The sequence below is a fragment of the Xiphophorus hellerii genome, chromosome 16, assembly GCF_003331165.1.
Source record: "Xiphophorus hellerii strain 12219 chromosome 16, Xiphophorus_hellerii-4.1, whole genome shotgun sequence".
NCBI classification, from domain to species: domain Eukaryota; kingdom Metazoa; phylum Chordata; class Actinopteri; order Cyprinodontiformes; family Poeciliidae; genus Xiphophorus; species Xiphophorus hellerii.
The window spans coordinates 15,900,756-15,923,009 of NC_045687.1; the positions used below are offsets into that span (position 1 = coordinate 15,900,756).

At 36.9% G+C, this 22,254-nt stretch overlaps 2 gene segments (V, D, J or C); both read right to left on the reverse strand.

The window, feature by feature from the left end:
• Positions 1-344: 344 nt before the first annotated feature.
• Positions 345-17,530, reverse strand: LOC116734926 (immunoglobulin heavy variable 5-51-like). The segment is given in 2 exon segments: positions 345-779; positions 17,383-17,530. Coding segments are annotated over 2 exon segments (348 nt in total).
• On the reverse strand, positions 13,610-14,257 carry LOC116734905 (Ig heavy chain V region 5A-like). The segment is given in 2 exon segments: positions 13,610-13,985; positions 14,100-14,257. Coding segments are annotated over 2 exon segments (390 nt in total).
• Positions 17,531-22,254: the final 4,724 nt, after the last annotated feature.

Consider the following 22,254-nt stretch of genomic DNA (forward strand, 5'->3'; position numbering starts at 1 on the left):
TAAGAAGAAAATAATATTTGTATTATATTATTGTTGGTGACAAAAAAATATATTCTTCAGCAAACTCAGTGTTTCTGACAAACCTCTTAGTGGAAGTTGAAACACATTATTTCTAGAAAATCATGTTTTAAGAAAATGTCACCTTTTACTTAAAACATGATTTTTGAATACATTATAAATGTAACAGCTTAAATTTTCTGAATCAGAAGCAGCTTCATTCACCAACTCTGTGCACACAAATGAGGATTTTGACTTTTGTTTATTTTAAACAATAAACAATAAAAACAAAAAGAGGAGACAAAAGCTATATTTTTGTTGTAATGATCTATTTCGGCAATGTTTTTACAAAAAAGCAAAACAAGGTGGACAAAGTTTCCAAATATTAAAAATGTACTCAAAGCTCCTCCTTTGGTGGTTTGATATAATCTGTTTATGTTCTGAGGGGTTTTTGTTCAGCTCTGCAGCTGGTTTGTGTCACTGTGACTCTCTGGCACAGTAATACACAGCAGAGTCTTCAGGCTGCATATTCTGTCCATTAAGAGTCACTGTTTTACTGGAAGTGTCTAAGTCGATACTGAATTTGTTCTGCAGTGAAACTTTGTATAATGAATTTCCAGTGTATTTCATCCCAATCCACTCCAGTCCTTTCCCAGCAGGCTGTCTGATCCAAGCTGTCCAGTAGCTGCTCATAGAATAAGAAACCTGACAGCTGATGGTCAGACGTTGACCTGGCTGCACAGTCTCAGAGGCTGGCTGTGTCAGCTGTTCACACTTTATACCTGTAGAGAAACAAATTAAAACTGTATCGTTACCAAAAATGAATTTAATTTACTGTCATTATGCTGTAAATGATTCTGTCTCAGTGAGACTCACTGGATACAGCAGCCAGCAGCAGCAGCAGAGCTACAGGGAACATGTTGGTGTTGAAGATGATCTGATGAGAGTTTCTCCTCCTCTGCAGCTGACAGCATCAGATCAAGTCTTTATAACATGATTCTTTTCATTTGCATAACACCAAACCAGCCCCACCAGAATCACATGATAAAAATACTTGTTATGTGCTGTAGACTAGTATTAAGAAATAGTATGTTTCCAATTATATTGTCCTTAAATTAATTCCGTGATTTAATTATTAGAAAATGAGAATTTCTGTGTAAAGTTTAAATATATAAACATCCAGAGCAAATTAAGTCTTTGAATAACGTATTTTAATATTATGGTTGATTAATTATTTTTTCAGGTTGGAACAATCATATAAAAATCACTAATCATTTTTAAAATAATGATTTTTGTTCATGTTTGTATTCAATATGTTTTTTTTTCTTTTCTACACTTTGTCAAAATTAGGCAAACAGACTCAAACATTTATTCAATCATTCAAAAATATTTCCCTGAGAAGTACACTTCAATTAAAACTTTATTTTTTACTTGTTAAAATAAGAAAAATCGATTTACTTCTTTTCGCCCCATGTTGTCTGACCTGGTTTACAAAACAATAGATAAACTAGAACAAAGATTTGTTGCAAGAAAATATGACAGCTGCATCCACGTTTTACATCACATGACTGGAAAGAATGACTCCATACTCTTATCTGTAGCATCTAATCATAACATAAGTAAAGCTACTAGATAGGTGAGTGTGAGATTCATCTATGAAAAGTGTTGTTAGGGCTCCCCCTGTGGTGGTTTCTTGTTAAAACTATTCATGATTACAGGAGTTTTTGTTCAGCATTTCTGCTTTCTGTGTCACTGTGGCTCTTCGAGCGCAGTAATAAACAGTAGAATCTCCAGCTGTCAGGCTGTTCATCTGCAGATACACCTGACTTCTGCTGTTGTCTCTGGAGATGGTGAACCGGCCTCTCACTGAGTCAGAGTAGTAGATGCCTCTGCTGTCATCCCAGATATAAGCAATCCACTCAAGTCCTTTTCCAGCTGCCTGTCTGATCCAAGCTATGTAAGAAGTGCTACTAAACCCAGAATATGTGCAGGTCAGTCTGTGAGATTCTCCAGGCTTTTTAACCACTGATTCAGACTCGGTCAGTGTTTGACCATCAGTACCTGTAGATAAACAGATAATTATTGATTGCCTCACCACTATCTCTTTATGTCAATTATAATGTTGGCTAAAAACATCTCTGTTCTTACCACTCCAGTTTGCAGACAAGATAATAACAGCAAGGAGAACCTTAGATCTAATCATTGTAGAAGCCATTTGACTCTGTTCAAAATCTGTTCGCCACTAATTCACTGCTTCTCTTAAATTAACAGACATGTAAAAGTTAAGCAGTCAGCATTTGCATTGACTCCTCCTCCTGGTGGAATAGAAACATAAATCATCTGATCAACAAAAGCAAAGTTAGACGATTATTTCAGATTATTTTCAAACACTTTGATATTTAAATTCATTTATAAATAATTCTATGTGGACGCCAAAACAAATAAAGCTTTACCTCCACTTGTTTTTACACAAGCTGTCATTTTAATATAACTGTCATAGGTTATATTAAAATATAACTGTCATAAGTTATATTAAAATCATAAATTAACAATGAAACTTGAACACAGTTTGTTTAAGGAATTACATTTAACATGATCTTTGTGCATTTGAAACATTTTTTGTGGATGTTTCACTCTTGTATGATGCCACAGAACCCTGCATTTTATTAAGCACAATGTTTGCTTACTAAACATGTTTGTCTCTTTTTTCCTTGGGTTAAACATTATCCAGGTGAGTTAGAGTTAAAGATTAAATAAATGATGGATTCCACATACAGTACAGACCAAATGTTTGGACACACCTGTCTAATTCAATGGGTTTTCTTTATTTTCATGACTATTTATAAGGCAAGAAATCCCACTTATTAATGGTCTGATCAGCCACTATTTAAGTTCCCCTCATGTCTTGTTTGTTAGGTCAGTTTGTGCTGGAGTTTGTTCTGTTACCACCTGAGTTGTACTTTGTTATGTTGACCTCAGTTTGGGCCCAATTTATCATTTTGGATTTTCTTTGTTAATAAATTAAGACTATATTTTGAATTTTCTTCAACGTCTCTCTGGCTGGTTTATGCAAAACCTTCACAATCTCTTTATTTATTTTTAATTTGGATTTGTTTTTCTTTAAATGCATAATTTTTGTTTTGTGGGGTGACCTTGTGCTCTGAAAGCACATTTTATGTGAAATATAGAATTGTTATTATAAATACTCATACTGCTACAAACAGGGACGTTGCCATGGTTACTGCTTCATGTGGTGGCAGACTTCTGGGTATTTATACTAATTTACTTATGTATTTAAAGCACTTCATAGAAAGAAATGATGATTATCTTTTTATGGATGGTTCTCCTCCCTTTATTGCTACATTCCTAACTTTACCTGAATTTAATAAAGTCAGAAAACAGTTGTATCAGCTGACATGAACTTTGCATGTTCTCCACTTGATCACAATAACTAGTAAAACTACAGGAACTAGTGAATTCTCCACTTTAAATGGCCTCTAGATGTTTTTCACCCTGTAGTGAAAGCTTATACAGAAGATGAATCATTCTTTTTAACCCATACATGACTTATTTAGAAATGCTTGTTGGATCTGTTGGATTTCTGTTGAATTCAACCTTAGCTTGCGTTAAAATGACATGTTAGCACAAAACCTAACACAGCATGCGGTGTCAAACTTGTAACCCAACCCCGTTGTGTTAAATGACCCCGAGCTACTCTGGTTGATATAATATCCAGCAGTGGGTGGAACAACAACGTGAAGGGGTTTACTTTAACCCAGCTGTTTTATGGGACGTTATCTCCTCGAGTTTATTTTATCACTGTTGATCTCTCCTATGTTAAAACATTAGGAACTCATTTTGGAAAGCATAGTTAGCTTGTTGCACATACTTGAAGTTTGATTTCCAAAGTTAAAACATACTCAGATGGAGGGATTACTGTAATGAAGAGATGTCATTGGCTTGGCTTCCTTACACTGACAACGTTTTAATATTAAAATGATCAACTGAACTGTATATTACTACAAATGAACTGTATTGAATTGTATGTAATTGGATTTGAATCTGTCCACAGCTAAGCCAAAAAATATTAATACTCCTGACGGATTTATGAGTTTAAAGCAATTTTAAAATTTTACAAATAGGTTTCTATTTTTCTGGAAGTAATTTTAATATTTTGCAGTGTATTTTGGTCAGGGAGAATTTTTTTAATTGACTTTTCAAGTGAGATTGACCCTCATTGTTTAGTGTACTGCTGCAGGAGCAGTGATGTCATGGGGACAAAGATCATGACATCACTCATGACGTAGTGATGACATAGACAATGACTTTGATATAGTCAATGACCCTGACTATGTCAAAGTCATTGAGTTCCAAGAGTTCCAAGGTAAGGTTACTTTCTGTGATTTAGAGAAGCAAAACGATTGCTATCCAAAAACAAGAAGAAAATGAAGCGTTCAACACAACATTCGCAGACCAAGGCCAGCTCGGATCAATTAACTGACAGTGATCCCCAGTCACATAAGAAACTCACAAGAAATGGGGGTGAAAGAGCTAGAGACACAACAAGACAGCAAGAGGACAACCAAACAGAAAATTCTGTGTCCAAGGAGAGACTACAACAAACTGAAAAAGAGTTACGGAAGCAACTACAGATTGCATATGTGCAGAAGAAGGAAATGAAACTGCTAGAAGTTAAAAATTTTAAACTTACTAACACATTTAATGGGATTTTGACTAAACTTCAGGAAAGTGAAAATAGAATTCAGGAACTAGAAGGTCAGATAAAAAACATGGAACAAACTATTGCAGATAAGACATATTCTCTCATGGCTGAAACCGCACGGAGACGTGACCTGACTGACAAAGTTTCAGGACTGAAGGTGTACAAAGAACGAGCGATGGACGCAGAAAAACAGGTGAAAGAGCTTACGGATGACAACCAAAAATTGAAATTACAGTTAGACGCGTCTCACCTAAAAGCAAAAACATTTCGAAATGAATCAGAGACCCTTAAAGTCCAGCTTAAAAAGCAGTCAGATCTCGTGAAAGCTAGAGAGAACACAATTGACAATTTTAGGAACGTATTGCATGCAAAACAAAACATAATCGATGCTCAGAAAGAGGAGATTAGGAGACAACGCAAAGCTGCACAAGAGACAGAACTGGAAGTGAAAAGAAATCGCCAGAATGAAGAAACATCAATGAAGCGATTAAAGCGCAAAGATGAAGAAAATTTGAGCCTACGAAAGGAAGTCACGTCACTACACAAGTCTTTGTATGATTTTGAGATGAAGTTGTCAAAACTAGATTCACGATACCAAATCCTCCAGGAGAAATGTAAACATGCTTATACAGACAAAGCAGTCCTGGAGAAAAAAAACCACACACTGGAAATTTCTACAGGAAATCTTGAGAGAGAGGTTGTTGAAACCCAGACACTCCTAGAAAAGTCCCAGCATGACAATCAGTTTCTTAAGAATCAAGTGGAGCAGGTCAAGATAAAGCTGGCTGAAACGATTCAGAGCTCCAAGGAAAGTAAGATCAAATTTGAAAAAAGCCTCCTGAGTACACAGGAGGATTATATGAAACTGAAAATGGAGAGAGAAGAAGCTCTGACAAAAACCAAAAGAGCCACAGAAGGACTACGCAGTAATGAGAGAAAAATTGGAATACAGGCAGATTTAATTCGCGAACAGGAATGTAAGATTACACAACTATCTAAGGAAGTTCTGCGACACCATGACAATGCTCAGAAATTTAAAATGGTTAGAGCAACTTATTCTAAGGTGCAAAGGTTAGGATTAGATGATGAGAATGGAGATATTATACTTCTCCCAGACACCGACAGAAAAACGGAAAAACTCAAAATGCTTCGCGCTGAGAACCGCAGAATGTCCAAAACACTGGAAGACAAAGACATAGAAATTGAGAATCTCAAGGTTCAGGAGGAGAAACTGCAGCATGTGGTGAAAAATCTCAAGTCTAAGTTAGACTATGTGCCGGAAGATGCATTGCTTAAAGTGCAGGTGAGTCAGGGCAAAGTTAGAGCTCTCAAAAAACGGATAAAAGCCCAAGAAGCAGAGATAAATACATATCTAACAAAAATAAAAATGCAAAATGTCACCAATGAAGAGTTGAAAAATAAGATTGTAGAGATCTCATTTTCAAAGAAAGATAAACTTCCGCCAATTCAGCCAAAAAATATCGAACTGGAATCCGAGGACACAGACACAAAGTGTATGATGAAACGCAGGAAACTTTGTCTTCCGCCAATTCTAATCACTCCATATGGAAAAGCGAAAAGGTAAAAGGATGTGGTTGTTTATGTTGGACTGATGGAATGATAGCATCTGAGAAAGATGTAGGCAGGACCTCAGTATGTGGGGGAAGGTCGTGGAGAACATGTGGAGACAAATTTTGCCATATGGGTGGATTTTTGACAGTGGGAACATTTTATTGACGTTTTAAGAGGGGTGGTCAACTCTCATTGTTTGGGGGGGGGGGGGGGTCCTGGAGGACATATAGGGACACATTTGGCCATATGGGTGGATTTTGGTCAGGGGGAACATTTTATTGACTTTTTAAGAGGGGTGGTCAACTCTCATTATTTTTTTGGGGGGGGGGCTCCTGGAGGACATATAGGGACACATTTGGCCATATGGGTGGATATTGGTCAGGGGGAACATTGTATTGACTTTTCAAGAAAGGTGGTCAACTCTCATTATTTGGGGGCGGGGTCCTGCAGGACATATACGGACACATCAATCAATCAAATTTTATTTGTATAGCACATTTCAGCAGCAAGGCATTTCAAAGTGCTTTACATCATATCAAACACAGAAACACAAGGCAACATAGAACCAACAATCAAAACATGACATTAATTCAGGTTCCATCAATAAATTTGTAATTGATTACGTTTCAAATACAATCCTAAACAGGTGGGTTTTTAATCGAGTTTGCATCCATAGAAGGTTTACCTGTTACACTCCTACTGTGTTAAATGGAACAAAATACACTCAACAAAAATATAAACGCAACACTTTTGTTTTTGCTCCCATTTTTTATGAGACGGACTCAAAGATCTAAAATTCATTCCAGATATACAATACTACTATTTCTTTCAAATGTTGTCCACAAATCTGTCGAAATGTTAGATAGTGAGCACTTCTGCTTAGCTGAGATAATCCATCCCACCTCACAGGTGTGCCACATCAAGATGCTGATCTGACATCATGATTAGTGCACAGGTGTACCTTATACTGCCCACAATAAAAGGCCACTCTGAAATGCGCAGTTTTGCCTCACAGCAAAATGCCACAGATGTCACAAGCATTGAGGGAACGTGCAATTGGCATGCTGACAGCAGGAATGTCAACCAGATCTGTTGCTCGTGCATTGAATGGTCATTTCTCCACCATAAGCCGTCTCCAAAGGCGTTTCAGAGAATATGATGTCAGATCAGCATCTTGATGTGGCACACCTGTGAGGTGGGATGGATTATCTCAGCAAACCAGAAGTGCTCACTATCAAACATTCAGACAGATTTGTGGACAACATTTGAAAGAAATGGTAATATTGTTTATCTGGAATGAATTTTAGATCTTTGGTCTCATGAAAAATGGGAGCAAAAACAAAAGTGTTGCGTTTATATTTTTGTTGAGTGTACCTATTGCTATTTTTATTCCCGCTCACAATCACACAGTTTAAAACAATGTAGACAGCATTTTAATGGGCTTCTAGCACAAGGCTCCGTACACCTCTTTCAAGGACACATTTGGCCATATGGGTGAATTTTTGATAGGGGGAGCATTTTATTGGCTTTTCAAGAGGGGTGGTGGCGCCAGTGTTTGAGGCTTGCCGTCTGACGCTCTTCCTGTTTTGCTTCGTACTTTTAATTTTATTATAAGTATAAACTCTCTGATTGTGTGGGATTGATAAGCATTGCTGAATATTGGAGCCTTGACTTCAAATATGTTAGCACTTATACTACAGACAAAACCTCGACCCTTCTGTTGGGCATTCCAGCTCACCTATGTTGTTTCTGCACTCTACCTTTCCGACGGAAGCCAGCCCACCGCCGTGGAAAGCGCAGCGTTCGGCTAGTACGATTAAAGGCTGCTTTACGGTGCAGTTTCTTGGCCTCATTCAGCATGTGTGGCTGGTGCCTCGCCTTTCCTGCCCATTCCGTGTATTGGCTCCTGTGGACACCTGTCTGGTACCCATCGGTGGAGGCCAAGATGGAGTATTCTGTGGGAAATAACACTGAGGAACTCAGCAACTGGTTGTATTCCACCAGTAAAGCAGCTCTGGATTTGGTGGCACCACTAAAAGTTCGACTTCCAAAATCTAATTAAATGAGGTCACTCGGGGTGCAAGGAGAGACTGTCGCAGAGCTGAACCCAAGTGGAAAAAGGACAAATAACAGGTGCCGCTCCAAATATTGAAGGAATGCTAGCGCCGTTATCAAAGAATTGGAAAAGTTGCCCAAAGAAGGCACCTGTCGGGTCTGATTGTATCAAACAGTCACAATCCTGCTATCCTATTTAAAACTATTGACTCTGTTCTAAATTATCCACATAGTGGTTTTATGGTGACTTCACCTACTGTATGTGAAAGCTTTTTACACTTTTTTTGTCGAAAAAGTCGCTTCCATTAGGACCCAGATCATCCCCTTTGTTTATGACCCTCAGTTGTTGTGCCTTGTTCTGCTGTTTTGCACAGCTTTGAACATCTGACCTTGCAATCATTGCAGGAGACGGTTAGTCACTTAAGGCCAACTGATTCTCCGGATGATGCTATTCCACCCTAATTATTTAAAGATGTTTTTCAAACTACAGACAATTTCTTCAGTCTATCTGACCCATATAAAGCGTCACAATTTTAAAGGCATGCAACTGCCTTGCTTTCTTTGGTCCAATACTGATAGTAGCACAATATTTACTGCTCGTGATTATTACATGCAACAGTCTGCATACAATACAGCGAATAGGTTGCTTACATTTTTTATTATTAGCTTTAGCTTACTGAAAGGTCTCTCCCCACTTGCAACAGTCACTGACAATGTGCAAAAAATATACATGAAGCAAACCAGACCAGTCAAAAAATACCATATAGTTGCATTTTATTGCAGTAATTAGCTTTAATTAAAAAAAGAAATTTGTCCGTGTTTGTTAAAGTTGTCACCATGTTCTGACAGTTTCCTATGAAACAGGTAATCTGTGAAAAAAATCAATCTCCTCCACCTCCTCCCTGAACTACTGCTGCTAGCTAAAGTAACGCAACGTTCTGACCAAAAGCAACCAATCAGAAGCAGGAGGAAGGTCTTAGCGCTGTCAGTCAACCTCATTCACTCCCTGCTAAATGTGCTAATGGTGGAGAAACAACTTATTGTTACTGGAAAACTGTTTATCTGCTTTCAGTGGTAGTTATGCTAACGAAACTGAGCATTCACAACAGTTGCAGCACAGCACAGAGCGAGCAGCAGGGAGGATGAGCAGCCACATGAGATTGTGATTGACAGCGCTAAACCCCACCTCCTGCCTCTGATTGGTTGTTTCTAGATAGCACTGGGAGAAGGCAGAGGAAGTAAATTTTTCACATATTTTCTCTTATGCCATACTTTCACAACATAATGACAGTTTCCACAAATATGTAAAAAAAAATATTTTCTTATAAAAATTACATACTGTAGCTTTAATTTCACTTAGGAGAAAGCGGGTCAGGAGGGACGTGGCAACAGATATCTGTAATTTAGACGCAATCCACGGTAAAACTGTGTGGACTGGCTGCAGTCCAGAGAGGAGGCTGTTTTTTATAATCATTTTATAAAGATTGTTTGAATTTCTGTCAGTAATAAAAATATTGCTTTTGTTGTGTAATTGTAAAAAGAGCAAAGACACAGAGAAATCCCTATAGATTCCCTGGAGTGAAGCTAACTAGCTTGTCATTGAACACAGTGTTGCTCACCTTTTTTTACTGGGACAGGGGTTAAAGGTTATGTTGGGGTTAGAGCTGCTGCTGACTGACTCACCTGTTGTTAAGAGTGGTAAAAGGTACAGCGACAAGTTCAATATATGAATATCTTGGTATTTCTATTCCTTCGTTCATTAAATGCTAGTGAAATGGAGGCAAACAATAGTCTGTAGCTAAGCTAACTATGCTAAATGGTTGATAGTCGCACAGAGACTACCCACCTCTCTTGGAGAAAAATTGTGCTACAAATTGACACTCATGTCTTTTTCTCTCTCTTATCTCTATTTTTTTTGAAAACCTGACTTTATTATTTTTTTAGACAGCATAGTAACTGCCACAGTCGTTCTGGGGCCTCATGCGTAAAGCGTGCGTGCGCGCAAAAAATGTGCGGCGCCATATTTTACGCACAAGTCGGCATGTATAAAAATTTACTTCGAGTAAATATACGCAAACTTTTTCTGTGGACAATATCAAACTACAAAGCGTGAAAACTAAAACACTACAATCTGACTATATTCATTGTTATTTAGACCAAGTAGCATCAAACCCGATGTTTTTTTCATGGTTTTAATATTTTATTGTTTAAAGGTAAACTGAACCGCATTTATCCTGAGACAATAACCTGACTTTATTAGAAGTCATGCTGATTAGAGCTGTGGAAGAGGAGGAAGCTGTTGATGATCAGTTCCTGCCCTCATCAACACCAATGGAGCTTGACTTGAAACATCTGTCAAGTGAACAACAACTTCAGGTCAGAGCATTATGTAATCCTCAGATATTTAAAAAATATCCAGGTCGTACAGACATTCTTGAACATGAGATTGTGTTGAAAAGTGATGCTAAAGTTAAACGTCTGAGCTACAGGATTCCAGAACGCCTTCTCAGCTCCCTGAAAAGAGAGATGGAATTAATGCAGTCCCTCGGGATTATTGAATCTTCCAAAAGTGAATGGTGTAATCCTGTCGTCTTGGTGCCGAAGAAAGATAAAACAATGCGCTTCTGTATAGACTTCAGGTACTGTTAAGGAAAATGATTATATATAGTGCTTGATACAGTTAATCTTAAAAGGTATATGGAACACTCTTATTTTGAACAGGTTTGTGTTAAGCATTTAAAATTAAACCAGATGGGTAAGCATTCAGAGACACAGGAACCAAATGCAGATTAAGGGAGATCTCTCAATGGGACCCCCGTTGTGCGGTCAGACCACACGGGGCCATGGGATTAGCATTTCTGTAGGCCAGAAGTACTGGAGACAGACAGAGAGAGACATCTGGTCTGTTCACAGCAGATAAAAGCCGGTAAGGAACAACATCTGGGAGGGTGTGAAATTTAATGTAACATAGACGATTGAAACTGCTAACATTTAATTTCTAAGTACTAATACCATGTTTTTACTGAAGATTGTATTATCTCATTTTGCAACGACTAAATGATGAAGGTATTTGAAAACTGTATTATCTCTGACTATATCAGAAAGAAATGGAAATTGTTTAAATGAAAATGTTTTGTTTACTATTAGAAAATGGCTCAGGAATTATACCTTATTTTGTTCTGTTGATTTTGTGTGTGACTTTTGGCAGGACTCAATCCTTTGGGGTGCTGTCTGTAGAGAAGCAAAACTGAGGTTTGTAAAATAACATTTCCTGTTCTATTACTGGATGCAAGTCTCTTTGAAGAATTTAAGGAGAGATAATGGAAGAGACTTCAGACTTCACAGCTATCCGTGAAGTCTTATCTCAGGATCGTTCTGTGCTCAGAATGACCGAGGGAGCCACGGGGGGGTCAGGGCCAGCTATCCGCTCTTTTGTTTCGGTAGAAGGCAGATGGTCCTTTGATCTTTGCCGTAAAGAAAGGGGAGTTCCAAGTTTCTCTGGGAGCTTCCAGTTGGTCAACAAGAGGAACGCCTAGAATGCATAAATTAAATGGAAAAACACCCACTCAGTATAAAATTTAGTGTCACCACTAAATTTTCAGAAAATTGCCACTATTTTGCTTTTTTGCAGCAGTTTTCTCCAAGGACGCGTCTTTGTCTTTCCTTTATTTTTCTTTCTCTATTTTTCCTCTCAAGGTAAAGAATGCATATCTCTGTGCCTCTGCAGCTTTGTTGTTGATTACTTGGTATGAGATTAAACTCTGTGATCTGTGACGTCAACACGCAGTGTTGTGGTTTCCTTGTCGCTGCACGTCGCCCACGGAGAACGTCACTCGGCGAGGATCCCGGGAAAGATTAAAAGAGGAAAAAGCCAAACGTTTTGTCCAAAGCTAGCATTAAATTATCCTCTTTTTTAACAGTACCTTAATTCTGTATCAAAGTTCGACTCCTACCCTACTCCTCGCATTGATGATTTGGTCAGTAGATTGGGCAGTCTCCCCTTGAGCGCTTGAGTTGAGCGCTCAAGTACCTGCACCTGGCCAATCAGGCAGATGAGTCGTAGGGTTAGGATTAAACAAAAACTGGTTCAGGTTGCTCTTAAAAGGATCCTGGGAATACTGGAAATCGTTCCTGAGCAAATTGAGCTCCAAAAGTTGAACAATTTCCCGGTCTGCTCTCCCTCCATCCGGATTCCTGCGAAAGACATTCCGGACAGCATTTAAACCCTCTGAAGTGACAATATTTGTGTATAAGCTGTCCACATCTATAGTAAAGAGCAAGGAATGTTCAGGAATTTGAATGTTCTTTACAATGTCAATATAATGATGCGTGTCTTTAACCTGACAGGGCACACCTATGAGGTGAAAACCATTTCAGGTGACTACCTCTTGAAGCTCATCAAGAAAATGCAGAGTGTGTGCAAAGCAGTAATCACAGCTAAAGGTTGCTACTTTGAAGAAACTAGAATATAAGGGGCATTTTCAGTTGTTTTACACTGTTTTGTTTAGTGCATATTTCCACATGTGTTATTCATAGTTTTGATGCCTTCAGTGTGAATCTACAATGTCAATAGTCATGAAAATAAAGGAAACTCATTGAATTAAAAGGTATGTACAAACATTTGGTCTATACTGTAGATCAGTAAAGGTGTTGGTAAAAGTTAGGAAGAACTTCTTTAACAACATTGAGGGTTTTTAGAGGTTAGAATAAGATGCATTTATCCTCTGTATATTTTATGTCTTCAGTCCTGCTTATGCTGATTAAACCAAATAAGAAGAGCATAATATTTGTATTATATTATTGTTGATGGAAAAAAACTTTTTTTAGCAAACTGAATGTCTCTGACAAACCTCTCAGTGGAAGTTGAAACATATTATTTATATAAAATTATGTTTTAAATCAATGTCAACTTGAACTTTGAATTATAAATATAACAGTTTAAATTTTCTTTATGACCTGTCCAGGGTGAACCCCGCCTCTCGCCCGGAACGTAGCTGGAGATAAGCACCAGCAACCATCCAGACCCCATTAGGGACAAGAGTGAACAGAAAATGGATGGATGGATTTTCAGAACCAGAATCAACTTGATTCACCAACTCTGTGCACACAAATGAGGAATCTGACTTTTGTTTATTTTAATTAAACATATAAAAACTTAGACACAATCTATATTTTTGTTGTAATTATCTATTTCTGTAATGTTTTTACAAAAGAGTAAAATAAAATTGACAAAGTTTCCACAGATGAAAATGAACTCAAAGTTCCTCCTTTGGTGGTTTGATATAATCTGTTTATGTTCTGAGGGGTTTTTGTTCAGCTCTGCAGCTGGTTTGTGTCACTGTGACTCTGGCACAGTAATACACAGCAGAGTCTTCAGGCTGCATATTCTGTCCATTTAGAGTCACTGTGTTACTGGAAGAGTCTAAATCAATACTGAATTTGTTCTGCAGTGAATCTTTGTAGTATGAAGCTCCAGTGAATTTCATCCCAATCCACTCCAGTCCTTTCCCAGCAGGCTGTCTGATCCAAGCAGTATAGTAGCTGCCCAGAGAATAAGAGACCTGACAGCTGATGGTCAGACGTTGACCTGGCTGCAGAGTCACAGAGGCTGGCTGGGTCAGCTGTTCACACTTCACACCTGTGGAGAAAAATATTTAATTCAGAATTAGTGCAAAAATATTTAATAATTTAGATTTATTAAATATTTAACATTTTAATGTGATCAAGCTGTAAATGGTTCAGTGAAACTCACAGGATGCAGCAGCCAGCAGTAACAGCAGAGCTACAGAGAACATGTTGGTGCTGAAAGTGATGGGAGTTTCTCTTCTTCTCCTGCTGACAGAATCAGATCAAGTTTATAAACCAGAACTGTTCATTTGCATAATGATAAATAGTTACCTAGTGCTTTTTCTTCTTTCTACTCTTTCACCCAGGATTGAGGGACAGTATGCTTGAATTAGCAAGGCTGACATTAAATTATTTTCGCTATTGCAGGAGAAACATAAACAATAGCCTATTACTTTTGTTGACTCTTTGTGAAAACTAGTTATGCTGCTCCTGTTGTTCCACTAGTTTTTGAGGAAAATAACAAAGATGTAACATCTATCTGAATGGAATGATATATTACTTATATTATTAATTGAGTTTTCATTTTTTATATAAAAACAATAACTCAATGATGTATTGGCAGGAAGACTAAAAGGAAGTAAGATGATGCTTTAAAATATATTTAGATCTGTAAATATATTTATTGTCTACAATATCTATAAAAGTATGTTTCTTTATTTGTTCTCCTTTTTCAGAGGTAGCATGATTCTGTTCATTTTTAGGTTGTCAAACAGCCTATTCAGGAAACTGAACTCATGTTTTGTACTATTAATGCTGCACAAGCATTAATTTAAACATACAAAAATATTTCCTTTTTACTTCACTTATTAAGATGTTTTATTTTTACTAAAATCCCCTTTTTGAGAGAACAAGGTTTATGTCCAGTGTTGTCATCATCACAAAATATGAAGTCAAAACTTTGAATGAACTTATTCAACTACTGCTTGGTTTGTTGCTGAAATAAAGGTAGGATTAAATTTTACCACAGTGGATCCAGTGTAGGAACATAAACATGTTAAGCAGCAGATATTATAATCCGTGTAGAGGTCTGGGAAGAACTAAAACAATTATAGTGTATTTCTTTTGACAGCAAAAAACTTTCAATGTTGTTGATAATTCTTTTAGTTAAATGACAGCTAAAATAAAAGGCTTTATACTATTTAATAACACATTGATGTTTAATGTTAGAGTGTAGAAAATGTATCTTTCAAGCAGTTCATTTTTTACCTCAGAAGTTTGGGAAAGGAAAACAGCCAAAAACAGTAAATTTCTTTGCTGATGCAGGCCTAATAATTCAGTGGTCTTATGGTTCCCCTTTCGGTGATTTTGTGTGGTGCAACTAATGAGTTTTTGTTCAGTGTTTCTGCTTTCTGTGTCACTGTGGCTCTCGAGCGCAATAATAAACACCAGAATCTCCAGTTGTCAGGCTGTTCATCTGCAGATACACCTGACTTCTGCTGTTGTCTCTGGAAATGGTGAACCGGCCTTTTACTGAGTCAGAGTAGTAGATGCCCCCACTGCCATAGCTGATATAAGAGATCCATTCCAGTCCTTTTCCAGTTGCCTGTCTGATCCAAGCTATTTCAGGACTGCCAAGTCCAGAATATGTGCAGATCAGTCTGTGAGATTCTCCAGGCCTTTTAACCACTGATTCTGACTCAGTCAGTGTTTGACCATCAGTACCTGCAGAAAAAACAGATAATTATTGATTCTCTCACCACCATTTCTTTTTGTGAATCATGAACCTTTTTTTTTCTTACCAAGCCAGTTTAAAGACAAAATACTAAAAGCAAGAACAACCTCAAATCTAATCATTGTAGAAGCCATGTGACTCTGTTCATACTGTGTTCACCACTAATTCACTGCTGCTCTTAAACTAACAGACATGTAAAAGTGGAGCAGTCAGTATTTGCATTGACTCCTCCTAGAATAGAAACAGAAATCATGTGATCAATAAAGGAGGATTATTTCAGATTATTTTCAAACATTTTTATATTTGAATTCATTTTTAAATAATTTGATGTATATTTCTGTTTTACCAAAACATATAAAGCTTTACAGCAGGTTTCCCTTGTTTCATATTACGTTAGTTTGAAATCAATAACTCAACAATGAAACTTGAACACAGATTGTTTAAGAAATTACATTTAATCTGATCTTTATGCATTTGGAACCTTTTTGTGGATGTTTCACTCTTGTATTGGCACAAGATGTTCTGTGCAGAACCCTGCATTTTATTAAACACAATGTTTGCTTACTAAACATGTTCGTCTCATTTGTTCCTTCTGTTAAACATTTTGTGACATTTCAGGTGAGTTAGAGTTGGAGATTAACTCAATGATGGATTCCATATAGATCAGTAAAGGTATTGATATAAGTTAGGAAGAACAATTTTAATAACACTGAGGTTTTTAGAGTCTAGAATAAGATGCATGTATCTTTTGTATATTTTATGTCTTCAGTCCTGATTGTGCTGATTAAACCAAATAAGAAAAATAAAATATTTGTATTATATCATTGTTGATGACAAAAAACAAAAATATTTTAGCCAACTCAATGTTTCTGACAAACCTCTTAGAAGAAGTTGAAACACATTTATATAAAATCATGATTTAAGGAAAAATGTCACCTTCAATACATTATAAATATACTCCCCAGGTCACGTTGCCCCACGAATATTTTTGCTGTACCCGAGAAACGAACATAACAGGAGGGTTAAGTAAATGTCACCATGAACATTATAAATATAACTTTTTAAATTTTCTGAATCAGATTCAGCTTCATTCACCAACTCTGTGCACACAAATGAGGCATTTTACTTTTGTTTATTTTAATTAAACATATAAAAAGATGAGACAAAAACTATATTTTTGTTGTAATGATCTATTTCTGCAATGTTTCTACAAAAGAGCAAAACAAGGTTGACAAAGTTTCCAAATATTAAAAATGTACTCAAAGCTCCTCCTTTGGTGGTTTGATATAATCTGTTTATGTTCTGAGGAGTTTTTGTTCAGCTCTGCAGCTGGTTTGTGTCACTGTGGCTCTCTGGCACAGTAATACACAGCAGAGTCTTCAGGCTGCATATTCTGTCCATTCAGAGTCACTGTTTTACTGGAAGTGTCTAAGTCGATACTGAATTTGTTCCGAAGTGAATCTTTGTAGTTAGAACCTCCAGTATTTTTCCATCCAATCCACTCCAGTCCTTTTCCAGCAGGCTGTCTGATCCAAGCTGTTATATAGCCCAGATCATATGAAACCTGACAGCTGATGGTCAGACGTTGACCTGGCTGCACAGTCTCAGAGGCTGGTTGTGTCAACTGTTCACACTTTATACCTGTAGAGAAACACATTAAAACTGTATTGTTACCAACAATAAATTTAATTTACTGTCATCATGCTGTAAATGATTCTGTCTCAGTGAGACTCACTGGATGCAGCAGCCAGCAGCAGCAGCAGAGCTACAGAGAACATGTTGGTGTTGAAGATGATCTGATGGGAGTTTCTCCTCCTCTGCAGCTGACAGCATCAGATCAAGACTTTATAACATGATTCTTTTCATTTGCATAACACCAAACCAGCCCCAAGGGCCTTGAATTAATTCTGTGATTTAATTATTAGAAAATGAGAATTTCTGTGTAAAGTTTAAATATATAAACATCCAGAGCAAATTAAGTCTTTGAATTATGTATTTTAATATTATGGTTGATTAATTCTTTTGTCAGGTTGGAACAATCATAAAAAAATCACTAACAATTTTAGAAAAACATAATGAATTCAAACATGCACAAAAATCATTATTTTATTTTGTATCTACACTTTGTCAAAATTAGGCAAACAGACTCAAACATTTATTCAGTCATTAAAAAATTGTTCCTTGAGAAGTACACCTCAGTTAAACACTTCTGCGATAATTTCAAAGTTTTAAAACTTTATTTTTACTTGTTAAAATCAGATAAATCCATTTACTCCTTTTCACCCCATGTTGTCTGACCTGATTTACAAAACAATAGATAAACTAGGACACAGATTTGTTGCAGGAAATTATAGGAGCTGCATCCACTTTTTAGAGCACATGATTGGAAAGAATGACTCCATAATCTTATATGTAGCACCTAATCATAAAACTTCCAGAAAGGTGAGCGTGACAGTCATGTCAGAAAAGTGATGTTAGGGCTCCCCCTGTGGTGGCTTCTTGTTAATACTATTCATGATTACAGGAGTTTTTGTTCAGTGTTTCTGCTTTTTGTGTCACTGTGGCTCTTCGAGCGCAATAATAAACAGCAGAATCTCCAGCTGTCAGGCTGTTCATCTGCAGATACACCTGACTTCTGCTGTTGTCTCTGGAGATGGTGAACCGGCCTCTCACTGAGTCAGAGTAGTAGATGTGGCTGCTGTCATCCCAGATAAAAGCAATCCATTCAGGTCCTTTTCCAGCTGCCTGTCTGATCCAAGCTATGTCAGGAGTGCTACTAAACCCAGAATATGTGCAGGTCAGTCTGTGAGATTCTCCAGGCCTTTTAACCACTGATTCAGACTCAGTCAGTGTTTGACCATCAGTACCTGCAGAAAAACATATAATTATTGATATTGTTGCCACCATTTCTTTTCATCAATCATGATTTTTAAAAAAAATATTCTTACCACACCAAATTGCAGACAAAATAGTAAAGGCAAGAACAACCTCAAAACTAATCATTGTAGAAGCCATTTGTTTCTGTTCATACTGTGTTTGCCACTAATTCACTGCTGCTCTTAAACTAGCAGACATGTAAAAGTGGAGCAGTCAGCATTTGCATTGACTCCTCCTCCTGAAGAAGAAACAGGATACATTTGATGTATAAAAACAAAATTTTATGAAAATTTAAGGCCTATTGTAGATTTTACATATTTCTATATTAACTGTCACATTATTACATTGTTTCTAAAACATAACTCAACTAATGAAATTTGAACTGAAATTGTAGTAAATATTTTATTTCTGACCTGTTATGTAATTTGCATTTATGGATGTATTCGTGGAAGAATCAAACAATACATTTTCAGTTGAACCACATGTTGCTGAAAATCTGCAGAAACAGTAAATCATAAATTATAGCATGAACTGTTTTAATAGTGTTTAACTCTTCTATTGTCACATTTTGTTCTGTGCAGTACTGTGTGTATTGTCTTATTAAAAACTCTGTTCATACATTTGACATACAGTATGTTCATGTAATGCATCTTACTTTAATAATGTTGAAAATCAATTTACTGAAATATCTGCTTATTTGTTGCACCCATGCAAACGTTACATTGACTTTAAGGTAGTTTTTGAAGCAAATTTAACGTACCTCTGAAGGACTTTCAAAATATGATACATATATCAAATAGTGTGATGTGAATTTATTTCAAACACAACTCTGTTTTTAGCCAAATATAGACAATATATGAACAACCTTTCTAGAGGTTTCAAATAACTTGTTCATGAGTTTTTGTTCAGCTCTGCATCTGGTTTGTGTCACTGTGACTCTGGCACAGTAATACACAGCAGAGTCTTCAGGCTGCATATTCTGTCCATTCAGAGTCACTGTGTTACTGGAAGTGTCTAAGTCGATACTGAATTTGTTCCGAAGTGAATCTTTATAGTTAGAACCTCCAGTATTTTTCCATCCAATCCACTCCAGTCCTTTTCCTGCAGGCTGTCTGATCCAGTGTGTTGCATAGCCCAGAGAATAAGAGACCTGACAGCTGATGGTCAGACGTTGACCTGGCTGCACAGTCTCAGAGGCTGGCTGTGTCAACTGTTCACACTTTATACCTGTAGAGAAACACATTAAAAATGTATTGTTACCAACAATAAATTCAATTTACTGTCATCATGCTGTAAATGATTCTGTCTCAGTGAGACTCACTGGATGCAGCAGCCAGCAGCAGCAGCAGAGCTACAGAGAACATGTTGGTGTTGAAGATGATCTGATGGGAGTTTCTCCTCCTCTGCAGCTGACAGCATCAGATCAAGACTTTATAACATGATTCTTTTCATTTGCATAACACCAAACCAGCCCCAAGGGCCTTGAATTAATTCTATGATTTAATTATTTGACAATGAGAATTTCTGTGTAAAGTTTAAATATATAAACATCCATAGCAAATTAAGTCTTTGAATTATGTATTTTAATATTATGGTTGATTAATTCTTTTGTCAGGTTGGAACAATCATATAAAAATCACTAACAATTTTAAAAAAACATAATGAATTCAAACATGCACAAAAATCATTATTTTATTTTGTATCTACACTTTGTCAAAATTAGGCAAACAGACTCAAACATTTATTCAGTCATTAAAAAATTGTTCCTTGAGAAGTACACTTCAATTAAACTCTTCTGCCATAATTTCAAAGTTTTAAAACTTTATTTTTACTTGTTAAAATCAGATAAATCTATTTACTCCTTTTCGCCCCATGTTGTCTGACCTGATTTACAAAACAATAGATAAACTAGGACACAGATTTGTTGCAGGAAATTATAGGAGCTGCATCCACTTTTTAGAGCACATGATTGGAAAGAATGACTCCATAATCTTATATGTAGCATCTAATCATAAAACTTCCAGAAAGGTGAGCGTGACAGTCATGTTAGAAAAGTGGTGTTAGGGCTCCCCCTGTGGTGGCTTCTTGTTAATACTATTCATGATTACAGGAGTTTTTGTTCAGTGTTTCTGCTTTCTGTGTCACTGTGGCTCTTCGAGCGCAGTAATAAACAGCAGAATCTCCAGCTGTCAGGCTGTTCATCTGCAGATACACCTGACTTCTGCTGTTGTCTCTGGAGATGGTGAACCGGCCTTTTACTGAGTCAGAGTAGTAGATGCGGCTGCTGTCATCCCAGATAAAAGCGATCCATTCAGGTCCTTTTCCAGCTGCCTGTCTGATCCAAGCTATGTCAGGAGTGCTACTAAACCCAGAATATGTGCAGGTCAGTCTGTGAGATTCTCCAGGCCCTTTAACCACTGATTCAGACTCAGTCAGTGTTTGACCATCAGTACCTGCAGAAAAACATATAATTATTGATTTTGTTGCCACCATTTCTTTTCATCAATCATGATTTTTTTAAAAAATATTCTTACCACACCAAATTGCAGACAAAATAGTAAAGGCAAGAACAACCTCAAAACTAATCATTGTAGAAGCCATTTGTTTCTCTTCATACTGTGTTTGCCACTAATTCACTGCTGCTTTTAAACTAGCAGACATGTAAAAGTGGAGCAGTCAGCATTTGCTTTGACTCCTCCTCTTGAAGAAGAAACAGGATACATTTGATGTATAAAAACAAAATTTGATGAAAATTTAAGGCCTATTGTAGATTTTACATACTTCTGTATTAACTGTCACATTATTACATTGTTTCTAAAACATAACTCAACTAATGAAATTTGAACTGAAATTGTAGTAAATATTGTATTTCTGACCTGTTATGTAATTTGCATCTATGGATGTAATCATGGAAGAATCAAACAATACATTTTCAGTTGAACCACATGTTGCTGAAAATCTGCAGAAACAGTAAATTATAAATTATAGCATGTACTGTTTTAATAGTGTTTAACTCTTCTATTGTCACCTTTTGTTCTGTGCAGTACTGTGTGTATTGTCTTATTAAAAACTCTGTTCATACATTTGACAAACAATTTGTTCATGTAATGCATCTTACTTTAATATTGTTGAAAATCAATTTACTGAAATATTTGCTTATTTGTTGCACCCATGCAAAAGTTACATTGACGTTTAGGTAGTTTTTGAAGCAAATTTAACGTACCTCTGAAGGACTTTCAAAATATGATACATATTTCATATAGTGTGATGTGAATTTATCTCAAATGCAACTCTGTTTTTAGCCAAATATAGACAATAAATGAACAACCTTTCTAGAGGTCTCAAATAACTTGTTCATGGGTTTTTGTACAGCTATGCATCTGTTTTGTGTCACGGTGACTCTGGCACAGTTTTCCTGTTGGCTGTCTGATCCAAGATGTCCAGTAGTTGTTCAGAGCATAAGAGACCTGATGGTAGATTGGCAGACGTTGACCAGGCTGCACAGCCTCAGAGGCTGGCTGTGTCAGATGTTCACACTTTATACCTGGGGAAAAACACAGTAAAACTCAATTGTTACCAACAATGAAGATTCAGTTCAGTTTAATCATCCATTAAATGTTTCTCTCTCAGTGAGACTCACAACATCCAGCAGCAGCAGAGCTAAAGAGAACATATTGGTGTTGAATGAATCTGATGGGAGTTTCTCTTCTTCTGCAGCTGAAAGCCTCAG